A 23,427-nucleotide genomic window follows, 5' to 3' on the forward strand; every position below is an offset into this window, starting at 1 on the left:
GTCATTCAGTTCAGTTACTTTCCCTTTCTTGTGGACATCTGGAAGCAGGTGGGTATAGAGGCCTGAGCTAGGGAGAGATTGAACATTTCAGAGAGTACATTTTCAAAGAACACATATCATACTTTTTTGAATCCAGTTTATTGTTGAGTGCATTTTGGGAAATAAAAATGTAGCCAATTCTTGAAAAGCTTTTCTGACTTTGAGGGAAAAAAGGAGTCGTCTTCTGTAGTTGGTAACAATAATCTCCAGGTGTCCTTAATTATTTCTAAAGATACATTTTTTCACACCTGGTCTTGCCTGGCCCACAGGTCTACATGTTATAAATCAGGGGTTATCACCCTCGTCATATACTCCTTTACACCCCAGTATCTCTACTTGCACATTCATCTTCTGCACATCTACCATTCCAGTGTTTAATTGCTATATTGTAATTACTTCACCACCATGGCCTATTTATTGCCTTATCTTACCTAATTTGCACTCACTGTATATAGACTTTTTGTTTTCTTTTGTTCTACTGTATGTTTTGTTTATTCCATGTGTAACTCTGTGTTGTTGTATCTGTCGAATTGCTATGCTTTATCTTGGCCAGGTCGCAGTTGCAAATGAGAACTTGTTCTCAACTAGCCTACCTGGTTAAATAAAGGTGAAATAAAATAAAATATACAGTGCATTCGGAAAGCATTCAGACCTCTTCACTTTTTCCACATTTTGTTACACAATACAGCCGTATTCTAAAATTAATGAAATTGTAGTTTTTTTCTCATCAATTTGTGTAGATTGATGAGGAAAAATGGATTGATCACAATACCCCATAAAAAAACAGAAATATCACATTTACATAAATATTCAGACCCTTTACTCAGTACTTTGTTGAAGCACCTTTGGCAGCGATTACAGCCTCTAGTCTTCTTGGGTATGACGCTACAAGCTTGGTACATCTGTATTTGGGGAGTTTCTCCCATTATTCTCTGTAGATCCTCTCAAGCTCTGTCAGGTTTGATGGGGAACGTCGCTGCACATCTATTTTCAGGTCTCTCCAGAGATGTTTGATAGGGTTCAAATACGGGCTCTGGCTGGGCCACTCAAGGACATTCAGAGACTTGTCCCGAAGCCACTCCTGATTTGTCCTGTTGGAAAGTGAACCTTCACCCCAGTCTGTGGTCCTGAGTGCTCTGGAGCAGGTTTTCACAAATGATCTCTCTGTACTTTGCACCGCTCATCTTTCCCTCGATCCTGACTAGTCTCCCAGTCCCTGCCGCTGAAAAACATCCCCACAGCATGATGCTGCCACCACCATGCTTCACCGTAGGGATGGTACCAGGTTTCCTCCAGAAGTGACGCTTGGCATTCTGGCCAAAGAGTTGATTCTTGGTTTCATCAGACCAGAGAATCTTGTTTCTGATGATCTGAGTCTTTAGGTGCTTTTTGACAAAGTCCAAGCTGACTGTCATGTGACTTTTACTGAGGAGTGGCTTCGGTCTGGTCACGCTACCATAAAGGCCTGATTGGTGGAGTGCTGCAGAGATCGTTGTCCTTCTGGAAGGTTCTCCAATCTCCACAGAGGAACTCTGGAGCTTTGTCAGCGTGACCATCGGGTTCTTGGTCACCTCCCTGACCAAGGCCCTTCTCCCCCGATTGCACAGTTTGACCCAGGCGACCAGCTCTAGGAAGAGTCTTGGTGGGAAGAGTCTTGGTGGTTCCAAATGTCTTCCATTTAAGAATGATGGAGGCCACTGTGTTCTTGGGGACCTTCAGTGCTGCATAAATGTTTTGGTGCTCTTCTCCAGATCGGTGCCTCGACACAATCCTGTCTCGGAGCTCTACGGACAATTCCTTCGACCTCATGGCTTGATTTTTGCTCTGACATGCACTGTCAACTGTGGGACCTTATGTTGACAGGTGTGTGCCTTTCCAAATCATGTCCAAACTATTGAATTTACTACAAGTGGACTCCTCCAATCCAGTTGTAGAAACATCTCAAGAATGATCAATGAAAACAGGATGCACCTGAGCTCAATTGAGTCTCATAGCAAAGGGTTTGAATACTTATGTAAATAAGGTATCTGTTTACTATTTTGAATACATTTGCAAAAATTTCAAAAAAAACTGTTTTTCGCTTTGTCATTATGGAGTATTGTATGTAGATTTGAGTATTTTATTTTATCCATTTTAGAATAAGGCTGTAACGTAACAAAATGTGGAAAAAGTAAAGCGGTCTGAATACTTCCCGAATGCACTGTACAGTGATAAGGTCAATGTCAGACACAGTTCCCATTCAGACTCATGCCAAAGCAGTCCCACACAATGATAAACCAGTTAATTAACCTTCTTATGATGGTATAAATGGTCAGCCCATTTTGGTCAACCATGGTTTACCAGTGCTGTGATAAGATATAGTGTAAAACAATGAATTTGACGATCTGCACTGTTTGTTAGCTAGCTAGCCAGACAGTTTTAGAGGAAGGATTCCATAAATGTTTCTAAATAACTACCAATATGCCAACATTCCATTCAAACAATACAGTCAATCCACAGCCATACACTGACTGAAATCTGTTGATGATAGGACTTAGACAAGTTGGAAATGAAACAAGTACTGATATTGTATCATATAATTGCACTCACAGCTTTCCAAGAAAACACAAATTGAGACATTTATGGTCTGTTTACATTTATTTTAGAGGCTATAATTCTTTTTATAAAACCCATATGAACTGTTTATATAATTATATGAAAATATTTTAGGTTGACAATTCTATTACACAATTTCTGATATCACATGCCTTAATTGTATTTTCCTGTATAAGTAAAAGCAGGAAATGCATCACCTATGCCTCTACTGCCATTCATACCAATAATTACATTTTTATTTAACCTTTATTTGACTATGCAAGTCAGTTAAGAACAATTTATTATTTACAATGATGGCCAAACCTTAACCTGGACGATGCTGGGCCAATTGTGCGCCGCCCTATGCGACTCCCAATCACGGCCGGTTGTGATACAGCCTGGAATCGAACCAAGGTCTGTAGTGATGCCTCTAGCATTGAGATGCAGTGCCTTAGACCGCTGTGCCACTCGGGAGCCCTAATTAGACTGGGTTGGATTCTCCCTGACCAAAAAGGCTACCATTCTGGAATTTTGTAGGGTTTATGACTTAGCCCCTCAATTCATTTAATAGGATCTCTATGCTTGGAACTGCTATTAGTTAATTTAATTAAACATTTATTTAAAAAATCTGTGGATGTATTACATTTTAAGGGGGCATACTGCACTGTACAGCCTTACCTATGGATTGTGGATCAATGAAACGGGTTATCAGCCTACTCAGTGACACCCACAGATTACAATTCTAAAGAGTGTACACAAATATTAGCATCATAGCTCTTATTGCGGGACTTTGACTGTGGGAATTCACCTCACTATTCAGCCTATAATGTGTATTGAACATTTGTATTGCACTGTACAGCCTTACCTATGGAGTGTGCACACATGAAAATAGGGTATCAGCCTATTCAGTGACACCCACAGAACAACTCTGTAGACTGTTCATGGCTCTTAGTGCGGGACTACATGCACGCATTAAGCAAATTCACATAATCCTTCTTTATGAATCGTATTTATCTTATATCTTCATACCATTTTGTTTGGAAGCAATGGTGATGTGTTGCTCAAATAATATGTGAAGTGGTTTGACCGTTTTAGCAGTTGATCACGGTTCCACTGGACGGAAGAAAGCAACTTTTTACTCGAGCTGTTTTTATTAAGGGTTGATAGTTTCATCTTGTGGTTGAACGGAGCTACTTCACCCACTGCATTCATCAACTTCACTGACCTCTCTTCAATCAAGTTAGTTAGGTGGTGGCAATACAACCAGGTATCCTGAATGATGCCCAAACTTAGCACTAACAAGAAAGAAAAGTAACGTAATGGAATCAATTTGCACAAATAAAACATTCCCAAAATGAGAGTAGCTGTCAGTGTTGTAGTACTCGAGACCAGGACTCACGATTTTCATGACTCGTGACTCGACTCGGACATGGACTCCACCTGTTGTGACTTAGTTGTCAGAAGTCTCTCTCTTTTGCATAATTGAACATATTGTTACATCTATTTAGCCTAACAAATGTGCAACACGAGCTAGGTTTCCATCCAATTGAAGACAGATTTTCATGTGAATATTCTAAAATCCACATCAATAAAATGTTTCCCACCAGTGGTGTTTCCACCAAACAGACAGATTAAAAACAGTGCATGTTGACAGAGAGTACATAAAAGCTACTTTTCCATTTAAGTTTTGATAAAAATCTAAACTTTTTTTACTTACTTTACTCGCCTAAAAAGGTTCGATGGAAATCTGGTTAGTGTCAATATTAATTAGATATGTAGATGCCCAGCTTGGCAACACAATTATAAGGCCATGGTCTGGCACTGCACTGTGCTTTGCCTTCTGATGTTCCTTCAGGCTTTGTTTCCATTTAAAACAATTCCCACACTGATCACAGCTGTACGGTTTCTCTCCAGAGTGTTTTCTCTGGTGTTGCTTTAGATTTCCTTTCTCATTGAAGCGCTTCCCACATTGGGAGCAGTGGAAAGGCTTCTCCTCTTTGTGTACTCTCTGATGTTTCTTTAGGTCTCTTACCCAGCTGAAGCTCTTCCCACATTGGGAGCAGTGGTGGGGCTTCTCTCCACTGTGTATTCTCTGATGACTCTGAAGGCTTCCTTCCAATTCAAAACTCTTTCCACAATGAGAGCAGTGGTGAGGCTTCTTTCCTGTGTGCGTTAGCTGGTGTCCCTTCAGAAGTGATGACTGACTGAAACCCTCCCCACACTGGGAGCAGTTGAAAGGTTTTTCACCTGTGTGAGTTAGGTGGTGTCTCTTTAGGACTCCTGTTTGACTGAAACTCTTCCCACACTGATCACAGCTGTATGGCTTCTCCCCTGTGTGTATTTTCTGATGTTCCTTTAGATTTCCTCCCTTACTGAAGCTCTTTCCACACTCAGAGCAGTGGAAAGTCTTATCTCTTGTGTGTATTCTTTGGTGTTTATTTCGACTTTCTTCATCACTGAAGCTCTTCCCACAATGGGAGCAGTGGAAAGGCTTCTCCCCTGTGTGTATTTTCTGGTGTCGCTTCAAATTGAATGACGAACCAAAGGTCTTCCCACACTGGGAGCAGTGGTACGACTTCTTTCCTGTGTGAGTAAGCTGGTACGTCTTCAAGCTGCAAGGTGTCTGAAATCTCTTCCCACATTGACCACTCAGGTTCATTTTCTTTCTTTTGAGAGTCTGTTGGTATGGAATGAGGTGAATTGGACAAATAAAACTGTCTCTGCAATCTGAACAGGGCTGGGGTCTACAAGTGTGTCTTCTCAACTCCTCTGGCTCATAGAAACTAGTGAAGCAGTCCATGCAGTGGTGATGTTTCTGTCTTGAGTTCCTCCGTCTGTGTTGTTTATGGTTTCCTGATGCTGTGGAACTGGGCTCACTGTCTGAACCTGGGTTGTAGCTCTCTCCTTTGGGAATATGGACAGATATATGGGGTTAGACTTAGAAAGGGAACATTGAAAGGGGCTTAAAAAAAACTTTTGATGCAAGCAGAAGCCCTACAATAGTTTGGGAATCCCCTGTGGCCACCAAGGCACAAACCTCTCTCCGTACTCCACACCTGAACTTACCTGGGTCACTGATACTATCTACTGCTGCCTCCTCTTCCCTTAGATCTGGAGCAGCCACTTCACTGTTCTCCTCTTCTTCTTTGACTGCCATCTCTACTTCCTCTTTGACTGCTCTCTCCCCCACCTCTTCTTTGACTTCTCTCTTCTCCACTTCCCCTTTGACTGTTCTCTCCTCCTGCTCTTCTTTGACTGCCATCTCTACTTCCTCGTTGACTGCTCTCTGATCCACCTCTTTTACTTCTATCTCCTCCTTGAACCCTCTCTCCTCCCATTCCTCTTTGACAATCACATTGAGTTCCAATGTTTGACTGCAGCCCTCCAGCTTCACTGACACCATCTCTGGACCCCACTGTGAGCTTCTCTGGGCTGGAACACCACAGCCAGAACCCGGGGACTCTGTGGACTTCTGTTCAGACATGGAAGTCTAGAGATGGATCCAAAAGAGGAAGCACATCACGTGAAAGGTGAGTTTCACTAAATACTGGAGCATAGTTAGATCATGCAAAATATTCCATGCACTAGGAATCTCTGCTAATAAATTAAACTTGCTAGCTCACGTTGCTGTGGCGATGGCAACGATACGGTGTCAAGTCTGATTGAAAAGTCGAACACGCACGAGATGGCTTGCATGAGCAAACACTGAGTGGATGGATGGGATCAGAGATAGATGGGAGGGGTTGATGGTAGCTGAAGTATGGTATTAAAAACAAACAAAGATAACTACTGTAAAATACATTGTGTCCATAAAATGTATATAGCATGTATAAGCTGGAAGTAGAAGCCTAAGTGTTGTTGTCCATTAGTTTACTCCAATTAGGGGAGGGGTGGTAGGGTTGAGGGAAAATAACAAAGCTAAATATATATACAGTACCAGTCTAAAGTTTGGACACACCAACTTATTCCAGAATTGTTCTTTATTTTTACTATTATCTACATTGTAGAATAATAGTGAAGACAAACTATGAAATCACACATATGGAATCATGGAGTAACAAAAAAAAGTGTTAAACAACACAAAATATATTTTAGATTCTTCAAAGTAGCCACCCTTTGCCTTGATGAAAGCTTTGCACACTCTTGGCAATCTCTCAACCAGCTTCACCTGAAACAGTCTTGAAGGAATTCCCACATATGCTGAGCACTTGTTGGCTGTTTTTCCTTCACTCTACGGTCCAACTCATCCCAAACCATCTCAATTGGGTTGAAGTCGGGGGATTGTGGAGGCCAGGTCATCTGATTCAGCACTCATCACTTTCCTTCTTGGTCAAATAGCCCTTACATAGCCTGGAGGTGTGTTGGGTCATTATCCTGTTGAAAAACAAGTTATAGTCCCACTAAGCGCAAACCAGATGGGATGGCGTATCGCCGCAGACTGCTCTGGTAGCCGTGCTGGTTAAATGTGGCTTCTAAATAAATCACGGACAGTGTCACCAGCAAATCACCCCCACACCATCACACCTCGTCCTCCAGGCTTCACGGTGGGAACCACACATGCAGAGATCATCCGTTAACCTACTCTGTGTCTCACAAAGACACAGCGGTTGGAAACAAAAATCTCAAATATGGACTCATCAGACCAAAGAACAGATTTCCACCGGTCTAATGTCCATTGCTCGTGTTTCTTGACCCAAGCAAGTCTCTTCTTCTTATTGGTGTCCTTTAGTAGTGGTTTCTTTGCAGCAATTCGACCATGAAGACCTGATTCGCGCAGTCTCCAGACGTTTCTGTTACTTGAACTCTGAAGCATTTATTTGGGCTGCAATTTCTGAGGCTGGTAACTCTAATGAACTTATCCTCTGCAGCAGAGGTAACTCTGGGTCTTCCTTTCCTGTGGCGGTCCTCATGAGAGCCAGTTTCATTATTGTGCTTGATAGTTTTTGCAACTGCACTTGAAGAAACTTTCAAAGTTCTTGACATTTTCCAGATTGACTGACCTTCATATCTTAAAGTAATGATAGGCTATCGTTTCTCTTTGCTAATTTTAGCTGTTCTTGCCATAATATGGACTTGGTATTTTACCAAATAGGGATATCTTCTGTATACCACTACCCCTACCTTGTCACAACATAACTGATTGGCTCAAACGCATTAACAAGGAGAAAAAAAGTGTGCAAAGCTGTCATCAAGGCAAAGGGTGGCTACTTTGAAGAATCTCAAATATATTTTGATTTGGTTAACATTTGTTTGGTTGATTCCATATGTGTTATTTCAGTTTTGATGTATTCCCTATTATTCTACAATGTAGAAAATAGTACAAATAAAGAAAAACCCTTGAATGAGTAGGTGTCCAAACTTTAGACTGGTACTGCATTTATTTTTAAATATATTTTCCTTTATTATTTTCCCCTAACCCTACCACCCCTCCCCTAATTTGAGTAAACTAATGGACAACAACACTTAGGCTTCTACTTCCAGCTTATACATACTATATACATTTTATGGACATAGTATATTTCACAAAAGTTACCTTGTTGTTTTTAGTCCCATCCTTCAGCTCCACTCAACCCCTCCCATCTATCACCATCCAGCTTTGATTTCTATTTGCCAACTGTGCTGTGAGTATTATTGTTCAATTGACTATGACTTTTTAAATCACCCAGCAGTGCTATTTGCAGAGGGTGACAACTTGTCTGGGGGTCCCCCCATTTTTGGGGGCATCTAAAGCACATTTCCTGCATTTCTACACAATCTAATATGACCCATGGCCTTTCTAGCCATTTCTATTTAGAATAACAGAAAGTAAGCAAAAATGCCCACAGTCATCAAGCTAGCTAAGAGATTATTAAAATATGTTTAAGTGATTGATAAGACTGAACTAGATCCATGATAATTACTGAATCAATATTGTGTTGCACCTTTAACCAATAACCTTTCAAATGAACAACTCTTACAACTAAAGTACAAAAACAACTTTCGATTTTCTTTAAGACATCCTCTATATCTATATCTATATCAGAAATCGGTCCCGCGCAGACCTCTACTGTGCACCATGACAGTGATGCCTGTAACATTAGAGCTGTTTATTACTGTGTCAGTGTGAAAAGTAGGGAATTAGCTTGGGAAACTGACAGACCAATAATGTTACATTGACATACTGACTAATACAACTCACATTGCACTGAAAAAACATCAGAATATCAATCTTTGGCCAAACGATTGATGGTTTCATCATTTGATTCAGGTCTAGTTTGATTGAGGCTAATGTTGGCCAACTTTGGCCAGCGCTCTCTCTCTTTTTAACGGTACATCAACTGGCAAACGTTTGCTAAGTTCATTCACTTCTGAAACGTGACAAAACAAAGGCTACAAAACATGTCCACACAAACAACTGCTGTTAGATAGTAACAATAGCCACCTCATATCGCTATCAGACAGATGACTAGAGGCTAGAGCTGACTTGGCTATGGTAGCTACTCACTAGCGTAGCTTATTCATTCACCTCAGTCGAGAGGGGATGAAACATTCACTAACATCACATGTCAGGTATAATACTAGCTAAGCACTGTGAATAAGCACTAGTTTAGTTATTTTTCTGTTAAGTTAAACAGCAGTTATATCAGTCAATGAAGAGCAGCTAGTTTCTGTTCCTTTTACAACATGGTGAAAGAGTACAACGCGTACACTGAACTATGCTCAACTCCCCCGTGCTGGTCGTGCCAGCCTTCCAGAAGCTTTGCCTTCACACAGCCTGTCTCCGCGTGGTCGTAAATCCAGTCGGATAAACACTCCAAACAGCCTACCCGACCGATCGGAAGCATCCACATGGTCCTAAAGCACACCATTGCCTTGTATCACATTCTAATGATAAAACTGGGGGAGGGGGGGGGGGGGGGGGGGGGACAAAAATGCAATTTCAGAATGTCCCACCCATCTACATTGAAAGTTACACCCCTACTCTCAAGTCTTGGCACCTTTGGGTTTGGATTTCAGGTTGATGTGGGGTGGGCATAAAGGCGGTTGCGTGTCTTAGAATGGCCACTTTCATTGGAGTGATGGACAAATTCCTGCCATTGGCCAGTCCAGTGTTGTGATTGGCTATTACGAGCCTTCTGTTTAGCTAGCTGTCCGTCTTAAAACAGCAAACCCCGAACGACTTGGGGAAACCCAGCAGCTTGATAACCAAATGAAATACATTCTAATAGCTATACTACACCTTGAGTTGAGTGGAATCTACTTGCTAAAACTAGCTAGGTAATTACTTGTTAGCCAGCAACGTTTGACTGTAAAAACGAAAAGCAGACAGCTCTAGCAAACACCATAAAACGAGTGCACTAATTGCAGGCAGGAGCCAATATTTAGGGTATTAAGCCCAAGAACTCACACAGCACATTATATGAAGACACAAAGGAGAGAATCTGCTTCAGTTCATCCAGTACATAACCAGTCCCAAATAATATCATGCAGATGGACATATGATAAACCAGCTACTCAGGTTAAAACATGTCAGAATCAGCATTTTTTGAGAAATACATTTGCATGTACATGAATTTGACAGTGAAATGGTGCTGCCAAAACAGAATATACAGACAGACGATAAACAGATTATACAGGCAAAAAAAATATATATAGATGCAGAATTTCTACTATGCACACTAAGATGCATAAAAAATGATGCATGTAAGAGATGTGCAGAGAATGCGAAGGACAATATGGAGTTCTGGGATGATAGTGCAAGGTGTTTAGTCTGTGGATGTTTGCGCAGAGTGCCAAGTCCATGGATGAGAGGATTATCGTGGCCGGTTGGTGAGGGCCATATCACAGGGTAAGAAACTATTCAGTACACACAGCATTCAAAAGGAGGACAAGACAACACCATGCATTCACCAAACACTGCACTGAGGAAAACAGATTAGTTTTACAGTAATTGTCCGATTGAGAACTAACATTATTTATCAATGACAGAAGCTCACATTATTTCAATTTGACATTGGAAGCTTTATTGAATACAGTTAGTAATACAGGAATCAAATCGCATTGGGAGGAGTCTCATCAGATCAGATGTTATCAAGCCAGAGCCATCTGTGGAAAGAGCACAAGTTGAACAAAGATATCAGTGCAAACAGAATAAATGTATCATTCAACATCAGTTTCCACCTAAAACAATGACATGAGCTCTGTCCCAATTAATCTCTGCTCAACTCCTCACATCCTTCTCTAAACCCATTGGAGGAGGTCTGTGGCGAGGAACCTTGGGTCGTCTCCTCCAATGGGGTTTTAGAAGGAGGCGCGATGGTCAGTCCTTGCATCCATAGCTCTGTCTATGAATTTGAGTGATTACAAGGTGTCCCAGGCACTGCTTGTGGCCACGTCACCTCCCTCAGATCCAGTGATGATTTCCAGGTTCTTACAGTGGGGCATCAGCATCATCTCTAGAGGTTAGAATACAAGAGATGGAATTAGATTTAGTATGAAGTCCAAGTCCCAACTTAAAATCATTGTACAATCCATAGACATTGGTAAAAAGGTCAAAAGTATGGCACTGGAGTTTGAGGAAAGTGGAGCGATACACATGTGCTGAGTTGTGTAAGGCATAAGAGGAGTTGTTGACTCACTGGTCCAAACTTGGTGTCCTCTGCAGCCTGCTGTCCTTTCATGCCCAACCCACCTCGTGGAGAGCCATCCTCCTATTGGCTTTCACTTCATCCCTTACCTACACTACTCATATTGTTTACCAATGACTATCACATACATTCAGTATAGAACCATCTTTCTAACCAATAGACAGCAGCTGGTCATCATCCTCTCTACGTGACAAATGTCCTATGCACAATGCTTCCATACAGCATCAAAGAAATTAGAGGAACTCTCAGTACCACCAATGATTAAGTTAAGGGGGTGATTGGTGAATGTCATGGTTACCGGCAGGAAGGCTCCAGAGTGATGGGCATACAGGGGATCCAAGGTAACCTACTTGGAACAGAATGGACTCCTGTATCTCCTGTCTCTGTCAGCTGAGCAGAGAACAACTTCACCATCACATATTAGTGACAGTGGACCTGCATGGAAAGAGGGATGGAGAGAGAAATGGTTTAAAGTCATCCTCATTTATTGTAACTGCACAAAAATTGACAGAGTAAAAAGTTTCAATCAGATTGTATCTCAAAGTATGTAGTTAGCGGTTTACAATATTGTCTATTATTTGATTCAGAGCCTGACCTCTCTTGGCTCCCCCTCCTCAATCACTGACCTCTTCCCCAGTGAGGGTCTGCCTGTCTGTTCTCCCCTTGCTTCGCCCCCTCTTCTGCCACCCAGTCATGCTGGTCTTCCAAGTCCCCCTCCTCTACTAAACCCCCTCCTCAACTTAGGTACAATGCTCTTAGTTAAACCAGAGACTGTACAGAAAATGAAATCACCTTGGCTTTTGTTAAACTACATGGTTAATTAGCTTCCTAGCATGCTGACAAACTAGCTTGCCTCATCATTAGCCTGTTTAGTAAGAGAAGACCAAATAAATAATTACTTCAATTTCAACATTGAAATCATTGTCGATTAGCTAGCTGGTTTCTCTACTGAAAAACAATCGTACTTACCTCATTATCGTCACTTTCACCTTCCCATTTCATCTCTATTGTAAAAAATCTGGTTGGAGAGCAGTCAAGCCGTAATTCGTCCAAAAACCATGACCAATTGTGTTCCAGTAAACTGCTATTGGAAGAGCAAATTGGACAACAGTTAAATTTAAATAAAACGTTTGGTGTGAGGGAGAAAGGACGTCCATGTGAGGAGGTGGGTTATTTGTGAGAGTGCAGTAATTTGAGTCTTCTTTTGGTACGTATTTCTTCAGATGAACACATCTCTGCTCTGGAATGAATTTACTGCCTGCAGAAACAAAGTTCTGCTCGCTCGAAGTCACACTGGCAAGATCTCAAATTGGATTTGTGCTTGCAGAACCCCTCAGTTTACACCGTTATTCTCTGTTGACTCATGAAATTGTGTTTCATCTTTCAACGCCTGATCGACTTTTGAAACGGATTTGACGCCATACAACTATAGTCATGTGGAGCTATTATTGGGTTAGCTTTAGCTTACTGACCAGCCCTTGATCATGACTCTTCAGTTCCAGTACATTACACAGAAGAGTTATAGCTTTAGCTTACTGACGCATTTTACTGTCACCTTTCCCACGAGCATGGGACGATATCTAGTTAGATAGCTAAATTACGAGGAATATAGTTTACAGTAAACGAGATCTAAAACGGACATTTTCTTTGTAATCAGTAAATGACTAATGAATTGATTATTACTGAAATGAAGTTAGCTAGCTAGCCATGCTAAATTACTAGCCAGTGATCCGGGTTGCCAATGGATTTGTCATCTTAAAGATGAACAATTAATATTTGACATTATTGTCTTGATAACTAATAGGGTAATTCACAACACACACAGCGTCTTGAAGATAAACAAACGTGCTTGCTATGTTAGCTAGTTGGCGTCTAATGGCTAGTTAGCAAGCTAATTGTTGACACAATGTTAATTGGGTGGACAAATAATCCGACTAAGTGAGGCTTTCTGTATTTGGAAACATTCTATAATATGTTAGATTTTACCTTGACACTTGATTTTGAAAGTTGACAGCTCTTGTTGGTGTCGCTTAGCTAGCTAGAGAACACCCTTTTACGGCAATGTGAACCTAGCGACATTAACATCACGCGATCATACGGGCTGCATTTAAAAATAAAAGTCCTCCTAAAAAAATCTTACATTACTATTACAGGACTTTTCTCTGATTTTTAAAATCACAAGGATTATAGTTTAAAGTGACTTAAACATACATTGAAAACTCACAATATATGATTAAAATCAATTAAAATATTGATTTACTGTCGATTTTTTTCCCACAATACCAGCACTGTTGCCAGAAGTATGAATGGTTTTAAACTGCTTTCAACTCTTTACAGAACAGGATTTAAATATGTTTTGAAGAGAACATTTTCACTTTTTACAGGGCCATATTTTCCCCAAACCCCCTTGAAAAATACTAAGGTCAGATCCGGGAGGACCAGTGGCACTGCGGTCTAAGGTACTGCATCTCACTGCTGTCTAAGGTACTGCATCTCACTGCTGTCTAAGGTACTGCATCTCACTGCGGTCTAAGGTACTGCATCTCACTGGGGTCTAAGGTACTGCATCTCACTGGGGTCTAAGGTACTGCATCTCACTGCGGTCTAAGGTACTGCATCTCACTGCGGTCTAAGGTACTGCATCTCACTGCGGTCTAAGGTACTGCATCTCACTGCGGTCTAAGGTACTGCATCTCACTGCGGTCTAAGGTACTGCATCTCACTGCTGTCCCTGGTTCGAATCCAGGCTGCATCACATCCGGCTGTGATTGGGAGTCCCATAGGGCGGCGCACAATTGGCCCAGTGTCATCCGGGGTAGGCCATCATTGTAAATTAGAATTTGTTCTTATTTGACTTGCCTAGTGTTGGGATATATTTGATTAAACTAGATGTGGTGCATAGCTTATGAATACATTAATGTTAAACATAACAGGTTTGTATTGTATTAACATAGATTGAGAAACATATAATAGACGTGACTAATTGGAGGGTTGCTGTGCAGCAGGGGTGTAGGCTGAGGAGACTCGTGACACACACACACACACACACACACACACACACTGCCTGATTGTGAAGCCGCTCAAGGACATGTGTACGTGAGGAATAGATAGAGTGGAGAATAACTGTAGCATAAAAACAGGCACTGTCCTTGGGGTTGCTGACTTTTGGGTGAAAAACACGAAGATAAGCTGGAAGACAACTACGCCTGGCAACAGTGATGCTTCCAAGAGGCTGGGACCAGCCTGTGCGCCTGCGATAGGCTGAGCAAGTCTAAACCACGCTCAGCCTCTACTCTGACAGGCCCGCTCTGAGCGGGAACTATCTCTGTCAGAGTATTAAAAAAGAACTTTGTGTGTGAACAGTTAGTTCTCTGTTTGCCCTGTGAGGTGTTACAGTGAACCCGTATATACGAAGATTGCATTTACCATTTATTCGCTTGACTAATTATATTGAATAAAAAAGCTGAGAATATATTCAGTGACTTAGTGTTAAATTCTGTTCTGATACCAGATTCGATTGACGCAACCTAACACTAGATTAACTAGATTAACCTAACACTATAAAGGTTAAATTAAAAAAAAACATGTAGAACAGGGAAATATGGTTCAGCCGCCACAGGTCTGTTCAGCAAGAACAAGTCCAAATGTCTTTAGAACAGGTTTATTTCCCAATGTATTGGTTCCTTAATGGATAACTGTGGATAGTATGTGTGTGGTTTGGTATTTGTACGCACACACAACAAGTCAAGCTGTAGGAAAACTAATCAGCTGTACTCCTTCTCACTAGGAGATCTCACTCACTCTGAGGAGAAAGGGAGGGGCTGTGAGATGTGGGAATAACTAAGCCGTGATTGGCTGAGAAAGTGGTGTGACTTGTAGGTACCATATAAGGAGTGTTGGGCAAGTACAACAAACTACTAGAAAAGGGATGCTGAATCTGCTAAATCAGAGCCGTCTTTTAACAGCCCGTCTCAGTCCCCAGTATCTATGCTGCAATAGCATATGTGCCGGGGAGTAGAGTCAGTCTGTCCTATCTCCGTGTACAGTGTGATCTTAGGCATGCTCTCTACATTCCTAAAGAAAATAATGTACTTTTTACTCCATACATTTTCCCTGACACCCAAAAGTACTCGATTCAGTTTGACAGGAAAATTGTCCAACTCACACTTTATTTGTAAATTATGTCTGTGTTGGAGTTTGTAAATGATGTCTGTGTTGGAGTTTGTAAATTATGTCTGTGTTGGAGTGTGCCCCTGGCTATCTGTAAATAAAATAAAGGAAATTGTGCCATATGGTTTGCTTAATATAATGAATTTGAAATTATTTATTGTAGCAATTCCATTTATACCTTTGATACTTAAGTATATTAAAAACCAAATACTTTGACTTTTACTCAAGTTACCGTACTGTTGGAACTATACAAGTTGTTTCCAATAAAGGTGATTTGGAATTCCCAGACTCTCTGCTAATAGGATCCAGCATGATACCATCAGTCTGTGTTTTTTACTTCTGCAGATCGCTACGGCCTTGTTGAAAAGACATTCCTGTGAAAAAGCATGTGGTAAAAAAACTACATGACACATTAGAGACAGTGTTGACTGACAAACAGGCTTGCTTGGCTGAACACCAACTTTTGAATTGTGAAATAATTGACATGTATATATCATTATTAAAGGACTAGCTGGTGTTCTAGCTGTCCCTGCTACTTTTGTTAGTCAGGAAACCAACAGTATATATTGGCGAAATTTCTAAAGTGATTGAAAAATAAATAGACATTGGTGGAAATACTGTAATTGTTGTGAATTATAACAATTGTGCAATGATCATTCTAAATTTGAAAAACACGGAACAATTTTGTTTTAATAATTGTGGAAGCAATACTTATGCAACATAGTGTATGAGAGACATCTTGAACAAATTAACAGGAATTCAAATGTATTTAATTGCACAATGCTATGCATTCAAAGGAGTGGTTAGTCAAAAATCTGTTGTTCCATGTAGTGAATCTGTTGTTCAATGTGTTTGTATGGACTAACAGCAGTATGGACTATCTGTTATTCAATGTGTTTGTATGGACTATCTGTTATTCAATGTGTTTGTATGGACTAACAGCAGTATGGACTATCTGTTATTCAATGTGTTTGTATGGACTATCTGTTATTCAATGTGTTTGTATGGACTAACAGCAGTATGGACTATCTGTTATTCAATGTGTTTTTATGGACTATCTGTTATTCAATGTGTTTGTATGGACTAACAGCAGTATGGACTATCTGTTATTCAATGTGTTTGTATGGACTAACAGCAGTAAGGACTATCTGTTATTCAATGTGTTTTTATGGACTATCTGTTATTCAATGTGTTTGTATGGACTAATAGCAGTAAGGACTATCTGTTATTCAATGTGTTTGTATGGACTAATAGCAGTAAGGACTATCTGTTATTCAATGTGTTTGTATGGACTAACAGCAGTAAGGCCAAAAATACTTTATCATCAAATAATTGTTTGATACATCAAGCGTTCTTAGAATTCTAAGTCAAATAGCTAAATAATCCTGAGTAGAACACCCCCTCCCCTCCCTTACACAGGCCTTAGACTCTGATGGGTTAAGGAGATCTAAAATGGTTTGTTTGTAATGGTACTCTACAGCGTAGGTGGGTGGGGGTGGGGGTCATCCCGTGCCAACAGTCAATTGATGGTGGATGACCTTATGAATCTGTGCATGACATATAATTGACATGGATGGATGTGCATAGCAACAAGCTGATGGAACCCATTGTCTGCATGGTGAATAAAACCAAAATAAACGTGCTTATCTTGTCATTATTTTTACTTTACATTATACCCTGCATTATAGTAGATCACTGGTTAATACAGACAACAGCCTTCCCTTATGTCTGTCCTCTACTTTTTAATCAGGTCATTATTATTAGTGATGTATTTACCTTTAATTTACCTGGGAAGACATAGAGACCTAGGTCTCTTTTCTAAATGTGCCCTGTATAATACAATATAAATATACACATTCAAATAGAAAAACACAGTCACGGGAAGCACAAGTAAAACATCACAAATCACCCAGAGAAACTGTTACATTAAGCAGATACATGTGCAGTCTGGTGAAATGACATCAATGTGCACATAAAATGTTCCCGAGAGGTGTGTGTCTTGCAGGTGGAATTGATATAATGGAAGTTTAGTTCAGAAAGTATTGACTTATGCAGATAGAAACTGAATGGATTTCTGGAGGATATGATCCACATGCCATAACTCTTTAGTACATTTCCATATGAGAATATTAAAAATGAACTTCAAGTGTCACAGAATAATAACCTGTTGTATAGCTTTAACACTCCCAGCCAGTTGCATGTACTCTCCTCCCCACTGGAGACCGGTTTTCAATTCCTGTGTCCACCCTACCAATTTCCTGTCGCCACCTGTGTTTTTGGCTGTCTAAATAAGTGTTAAAAGGTCAAATATATATTTAAAAAAGTTTGAGAATAATTACAAAAATAGTCAGTCAATATTAGTTAGATATGTAGATGCCCAGCTTGGCAACTCCATTATAAGGTCAGTGCTGGGCACTGCACTGTGCTTTGCCTCCTGATGTTCCTTCAGGCTTTGTTTCCATTTAAAACAAATCCCACACTGATCACAGCTGTACGGTTTCTCTCCCGAGTGTCTTCTCTGGTGTTGCTTTAGATTTCCTTTCTCACTGAAGGTCTTCCCACATTGTGAGCAGTGGAAAGGCTTCTCCCCTGTGTGTCTTCTCTGGTGTCGCTTCAAAAATAATGACCGATCGAAAGTCTTCCCACACTGAGAGCAGTGGAAAGACTTCTCCCCTGTGTGTATTCTCTGATGTTTCTTTAGGTCTACTGCCTGACTGAAAGCCTTCCCACATTGGGAGCAGTGGTGGGGCTTCTCTCCATTGTGTATTCTCTGATGACTCTGAAGGCTTCCTTCCAATTTAAAACTTTTTCCACAATGAGAGCAGTGGTGAGGCTTCTTTCCTGTGTGAGTTAACTGGTGTCTCTTCAAAAGTGATGACTGACTGAAATCCTTCCCACACTGGGAGCATTTGAAAGGCTTTTCTCCTGTGTGAGTTAGCTGGTGTCTCTTTAGGACTCCTGTTTGACTGAAACTCTTCCCACACTGATCACAGCTGTATGGCTTTTCCCCTGTGTGTATTCTCTGATGTTTCTTTTGTTCTCTTAACCGACTGAAGCTTTTTCCACATTGGGAGCAGTGGAAAGGCTTCTCTCCTGTATGTATTTTCTGGTGCTCCTTTAGATTTGCTTCTATACTGAAGCTCGTCCCGCACTCAGAGCAGTGGTACGGCTTCTCTCCTGTGTGTATTCTCTGATGTTTCTTTAGGTCTCCTGTCTGACTGAAGCTCTTTCCACACTGGGAGCAGTGGAAAGGTTTCTCCCCTGTGTGTATTTTCTGGTGTCTCTTCAAATTGAATGACCAACCGAAAGTCTTCCTACACTGAAAGCAGTGGTACGACTTCTTTCCTGTGTGAGTAAGCTGGTGCATCTTCAAGTTGCTTGGTGTCTGAAATCTCTTCCCACATTGACCACACGGGTACATCTTCTTTATTTTGAGACTTTGTTGGTGTGATTTGAGGTGAATTGGACAAATAAAACTGCCTTGGCAATCTGAACAGGGTCGGGGCTTACAAGTGTGCCTTCTCAACTCCTCTGGCTCATAGAAACTAGTGAAGCAGTCCATGCAGCGATGATGTTTCTGTCTTGAGTTCCTCCGTCTGTGTTGATTATGGTTTCCTGATGCTGTGGAACTGGGCTCACTGTCTGAACCTGGGTTGGAGATCTCTCCTGTGGGAATATGAACAGATATGGGGTTAGAATCAAGAACAGAGCATTAAAAAAGGTATAACAATATTTTGAAGATAAATACACAACGCAGGGACAGAGGACGAGAGGTCAATACAGTACTAAAGGTTAAGAGGACAAAGTCAATAGAGCATTAACGATCAATAGGGACTTATCAATGGAAATAGTTGGTTTTCAGTTCAACATCTGTTAGGAATGTCAGTCCTGAACTCATAGCTACACGTGGCACATTCTCATTGGTCCAACCTGAAATAGGATACTTGTTATTTGCCCATTGGCTAAATTGGTCAACCACAGGCTAGGGCTGGGTTATAAAGTACATCCTGTCCCTTTGTTCTGTGGAGAGAATCACTGAGGACAGGGGAGAATGAACATCTACCTTCCCGCACGGTTTGTCCTCTTCGAATAAGAATAAACCTATTGCCCTCCCCCTGATTTGCTTTGGGGTTTGTGTTATTGAAGAGTAACATCAACTGCTAACAGGGGGCTTTAACCTGTTAGGGCTAGGGGGCAGTATTTGCACGGCTGGATAAAAAAATGTACCCGATTTAATCTGGTTACTAATCCTACCCAGTAACTAGAATATGCATATACTTATTATATATGGATAGAAAACACTCTAAAGTTTCTAAAACTGTTTGAATGGTGTCTGTGAGTATAACAGAACTCATTTGGCAGGCAAAACCCTGAGACATTTTCTGACAGGAAGTGGATACCTGATGTGTTGTATTACCTTTAAACCTATGCCATTGAAAAACACAGGGGCTGAGGAATATTTTGGCACTTCCTATTGCTTCCACTAGATGTCACCAGCCTTTACAAAGTGTTTTGAGTCTTCTGGAGGGAGATCTGACCGAACAAGAGCCATGGAACGATGATGGCCCATTAGATCTCCCCAACATGATGGCTAGTCTGTATCGCAACGCGTATTTTTCTGGGCGCAGTGCTCAGATTATTGCAAAGTGTGATTTCCCAGTAAGGTTATTTTTAAATCTGGCAAGTTGATTGCGTTCAAGAGATTCAAATCTATAATTCTTTAAATGACAATATAATATTTTACCAATGTTTTCTAATTTTAATTATTTAATTTGTGGTGCTGACTTGACTGCCGGTTATTGGAGGGAAACGATTTCCTCAACATCAATGCCATAGTAAAACGCTGTTTTTGGATATAAATATGAACTTGATAGAACTAAAAATGCATGCATTGTCTAACATAATGTCCTAGGAGTGTCATCTGATGGAGATTGTAAAAGGTTAGTGCATCATTTTAGCTGGTTTTATGGTTTTGGTGACCCTGTCTTTGAATTGACAAAACATTACACACAACTCTTGTAAATGTACTGTCCTAACATACTCAAAATTTATGCTTTCGCCGTAAAACCTTTTTGAAATCGTAAAACGTGGTTAGATTAAGGAGATGTTTATCTTTCAAAGGGTGTAAAATAGTTGTATGTTTGAAAAATTTGAATTTTGACATTTATTTGGATTCAAATTTGCCGCTCTTGAAATGCACCTGCTGTTGATGGAGTGCACCACGGGTGGGACGCTTGCGTCCCACCTAGCCCATAGAGGTTAAAAGACTTGATGCAAGCAAAAGTACAATAATAGTTTTGGAATCCCTGGGGCCACCAAGGCACCACCCTCTCTCCGTACTCCACACCTGAACTTGCCTGGGTCAGTGATACTATCTACTTCTTTAGTTCCTAGACGTTGAGCAGCTCCTTCCTTGTTCTCTTCTTCTTTCACTGCTCTTTCCTCCACCTCTTCTTTGATGCTTATATTCTCCTCTTCTTTTTCTTCTTCTATGACTGTTCTCTCCTCATGCTCTTCTTTGACTGCCATCTCCACTTCCTCTTTGACAGCTCTCTGATCAACCTCTTTCACTTCTCTCTCCTCCTCCTCTTTGACAATCACATTGAGTTCCAGTGTTTGACTGCAGTCTTCCAGCTTCAATGACACCATCTCTGGACCCCGCTGTGAGCTTCTCTGGGCTGGAACACCACAGCCAGAACCCGGGGACTCTGTGGACTTGGGTTCGGACATGGAAGGCTAGAGATGGATCCAAAAGAGGAAGCACAACACGTGAAAGGTGAGTTTCACAAAATCCATAATAAAGGGATAAACCATGCAAAATATTCCATGTACTTGGAATCTCTGCTTTAAAATGTATCTAGCAAGCTAATGTTGCCATGGCGAAGGCAATGATAGCTTTATAGCTACTTGTGTGTCATGAACAACAGAGTGAGCAACAATAGTGGAATCAGTGTTTCACCTTCAAATTAAAAGTCCCCCAAAGGAACTGATGCAAACATGCAAATAGTGGAATCATGCCATTGGACAAAATAATGCTAAACAAGTTTGGAATGTTGTTACATAAATTCAACAAGACAATCATTTGTTAATTTGACCCCCCCAGAAAATCAGTTAAAATCACACTGTGAACGTATAGACTTCAACATTGCATTGGGGGCATAGCCTACTTTTGTTGCAATGTACAGCCTTACCTATGGATCTTGGGTCCATGAAATGGGGTGACACCCACAGATTACAGTTATTAAGAAATTACACAACGCCCCTGGTACAGTGAAAAGCTGAGGGGTGGGGCTGGAGAAATGTAACCACTTTCAAATTCATAGCCCGAACTATGGATGGAAGGACTGACCATCCATTATATCAAAATTATAGTTTTAACCATGTTGAGGCTATACAGCATATTTTTCAAACGTTGCCGTATAACAAGCTTGTATTTTGAGTTCTGATGGGATGCAACAGACATTTCAAGTTATATTATTCAAGAACCAATGGGTGTGTGTGTCTATATATCATTAATTTATAAGTCCAAGAATGGATGTAGCAACTGCTGATAGCCCCCTTTAAAGCAAAGGAGAACTAAAACCGACATTTAGTTTGTAATCGCCAAAAAATTAACGATGGTTTCTGAAATGAAGTTAGCCACCTCGTCTGCCTAGCTAGCCATGCTAACTTACTAGCTGATCAGGGTTGCCAATGGATTTGTCATCTTAAAGATGAACGATTCACACTTCATATATTTGAGAATGTATGATAACAAATAATATGGTGATTCACAACACAGCGTCTTGAAAATCAACCAACTTGCTATGATAGCTAGTTAGCTTCTAATGGCTAGTTAGCAAGCTAACGACGTAGCTAGCTAGATCAATAAGCTAATTGTTGAGACAACGTTGAACCGGTGGACGTGGACAAATAATCCGACAACTAAATTAAGTTGTGTATTTGGAAACATTATAGAATATGTTAGAAAGCTTGATCTTACCTTGACACTTGATTTTGAAAGTTGACAGCTCTTGTTTTTGATGTAGCTAGCTAGCTAGAGAACACCCTATATGAGAACGCGATATGCGTTGTCGCCGCGAGAATAGACATTGGGAGTTCTCAAGACCGCCATGGCTGCGCTAGATGCGTACATTGCGCAACTTAATTAAGTCTCTTTATGAATAGGATATTATATTTTACCCATTGGTTTGTAAGTAATAATGATTTTCATATCAAATATGATCTACTCATGGAATTTGTTGGCTAAGATATTGATTATCAATGTCCAACGGGATGCCAGAGATAACATATTTTACCGGAGACCTGCTCTGAAAATCAAAGCTGTTCAATTCATGCGTCGATAATTCCGCGAGCCACAATGTACACTCCTTTAGCTCTTTAGATACACACGATATCAACACAATACCACTCCTGGTTACTATGACTACACGATATCAACACCATACCGCTCCTGGTTACTATGACTACACGGTATCAACACCATACCGCTCCTGGTTACTATGACTACATGATATCAACACCATACCACTCCTGGTTACTTTGACTGCATCCACTTTTCCCAAAACCTTCTTCACCATCTTCGTGACTTCAAAAGAGTTTCCCAAATATTATCATCATTATCCAAAAAACGTACTCCAACAAGAAACGATTCATCAGACTCATTTTCCACAACAATTTTAGCTTTTTTTCCTCCATTCTTTGACTCCACTGTTGTCCACTCACTAACTGTACTCAATGTGCTTTCAACTTCAAACGACACTTCTGCTTCCGCCATCTTCCTCAACCTCCTGGCCCATCCATTTTAAGAAAGCAACTTCTTCTTCTTCTATGGTATCATGGCGGTCCGCAAACAATCGTTGAAGTGCATGCTGCCACCTACTGTGCTGGAATGTACATCACTCATGACTGCCCAATTTTGTAATACCATGAAGAAAAAAAATCTAAACCAAACTTCTACCACACCCTCCCCCAACCCTATTAATCTGTATCTATATTATGGGGTGGCAGGTAGCCT

General features: G+C 40.7%; 2 protein-coding genes across 5 annotated transcripts; both read right to left on the reverse strand.

Moving 5' to 3' along the window:
- Window positions 1-826: 826 nt before the first annotated feature.
- Window positions 827-13,328, reverse strand: LOC106593458 (uncharacterized). Of its 3 annotated transcripts, XR_006762590.2 has the most exons (5): window positions 13,227-13,328; window positions 12,210-12,324; window positions 11,539-11,675; window positions 10,992-11,048; window positions 10,591-10,698 (listed from the first exon to the last, which is right to left on the reverse strand). XR_006762590.2 is itself a non-coding variant. In XM_045710281.2 (3 exons), exons 2-3 carry the CDS (start codon window positions 6,095-6,097, stop codon window positions 4,340-4,342), a joined length of 1,596 nt encoding a protein of 531 aa, XP_045566237.2. In that variant the 5' UTR covers window positions 6,098-6,103; window positions 13,227-13,328; the 3' UTR covers window positions 827-4,339. The 3 variants fall into 3 exon arrangements, 1 of the variants encoding a protein (XP_045566237.2); XR_006762589.2 differs by having other exon boundaries at window positions 10,591-11,048; XM_045710281.2 differs by lacking the exons at window positions 10,591-10,698; window positions 10,992-11,048; window positions 11,539-11,675; window positions 12,210-12,324 and adding exons at window positions 827-5,517; window positions 5,680-6,103.
- A 2,752-nt stretch (window positions 13,329-16,080) lies between these two features.
- Window positions 16,081-23,210, reverse strand: LOC106593366 (uncharacterized). Of its 2 annotated transcripts, none has more exons than XM_045710277.2 (3): window positions 22,939-23,210; window positions 20,768-21,146; window positions 16,081-19,076 (listed from the first exon to the last, which is right to left on the reverse strand). In XM_045710277.2, the coding sequence occupies exons 2-3, from the start codon at window positions 21,138-21,140 to the stop codon at window positions 17,758-17,760; spliced, it is 1,692 nt and encodes a 563-aa protein (XP_045566233.1). In that variant the 5' UTR covers window positions 21,141-21,146; window positions 22,939-23,210; the 3' UTR covers window positions 16,081-17,757. The 2 variants fall into 2 exon arrangements, with proteins under 2 accessions (XP_045566233.1, XP_045566232.1); XM_045710276.2 differs by lacking the exon at window positions 22,939-23,210 and adding an exon at window positions 22,393-22,914.
- Window positions 23,211-23,427: the final 217 nt, after the last annotated feature.

This window comes from Salmo salar, chromosome 02 (genome assembly GCF_965601325.2).
Source record: "Salmo salar chromosome 02, fSalSal1, whole genome shotgun sequence".
Taxonomy (NCBI): domain Eukaryota; kingdom Metazoa; phylum Chordata; class Actinopteri; order Salmoniformes; family Salmonidae; genus Salmo; species Salmo salar.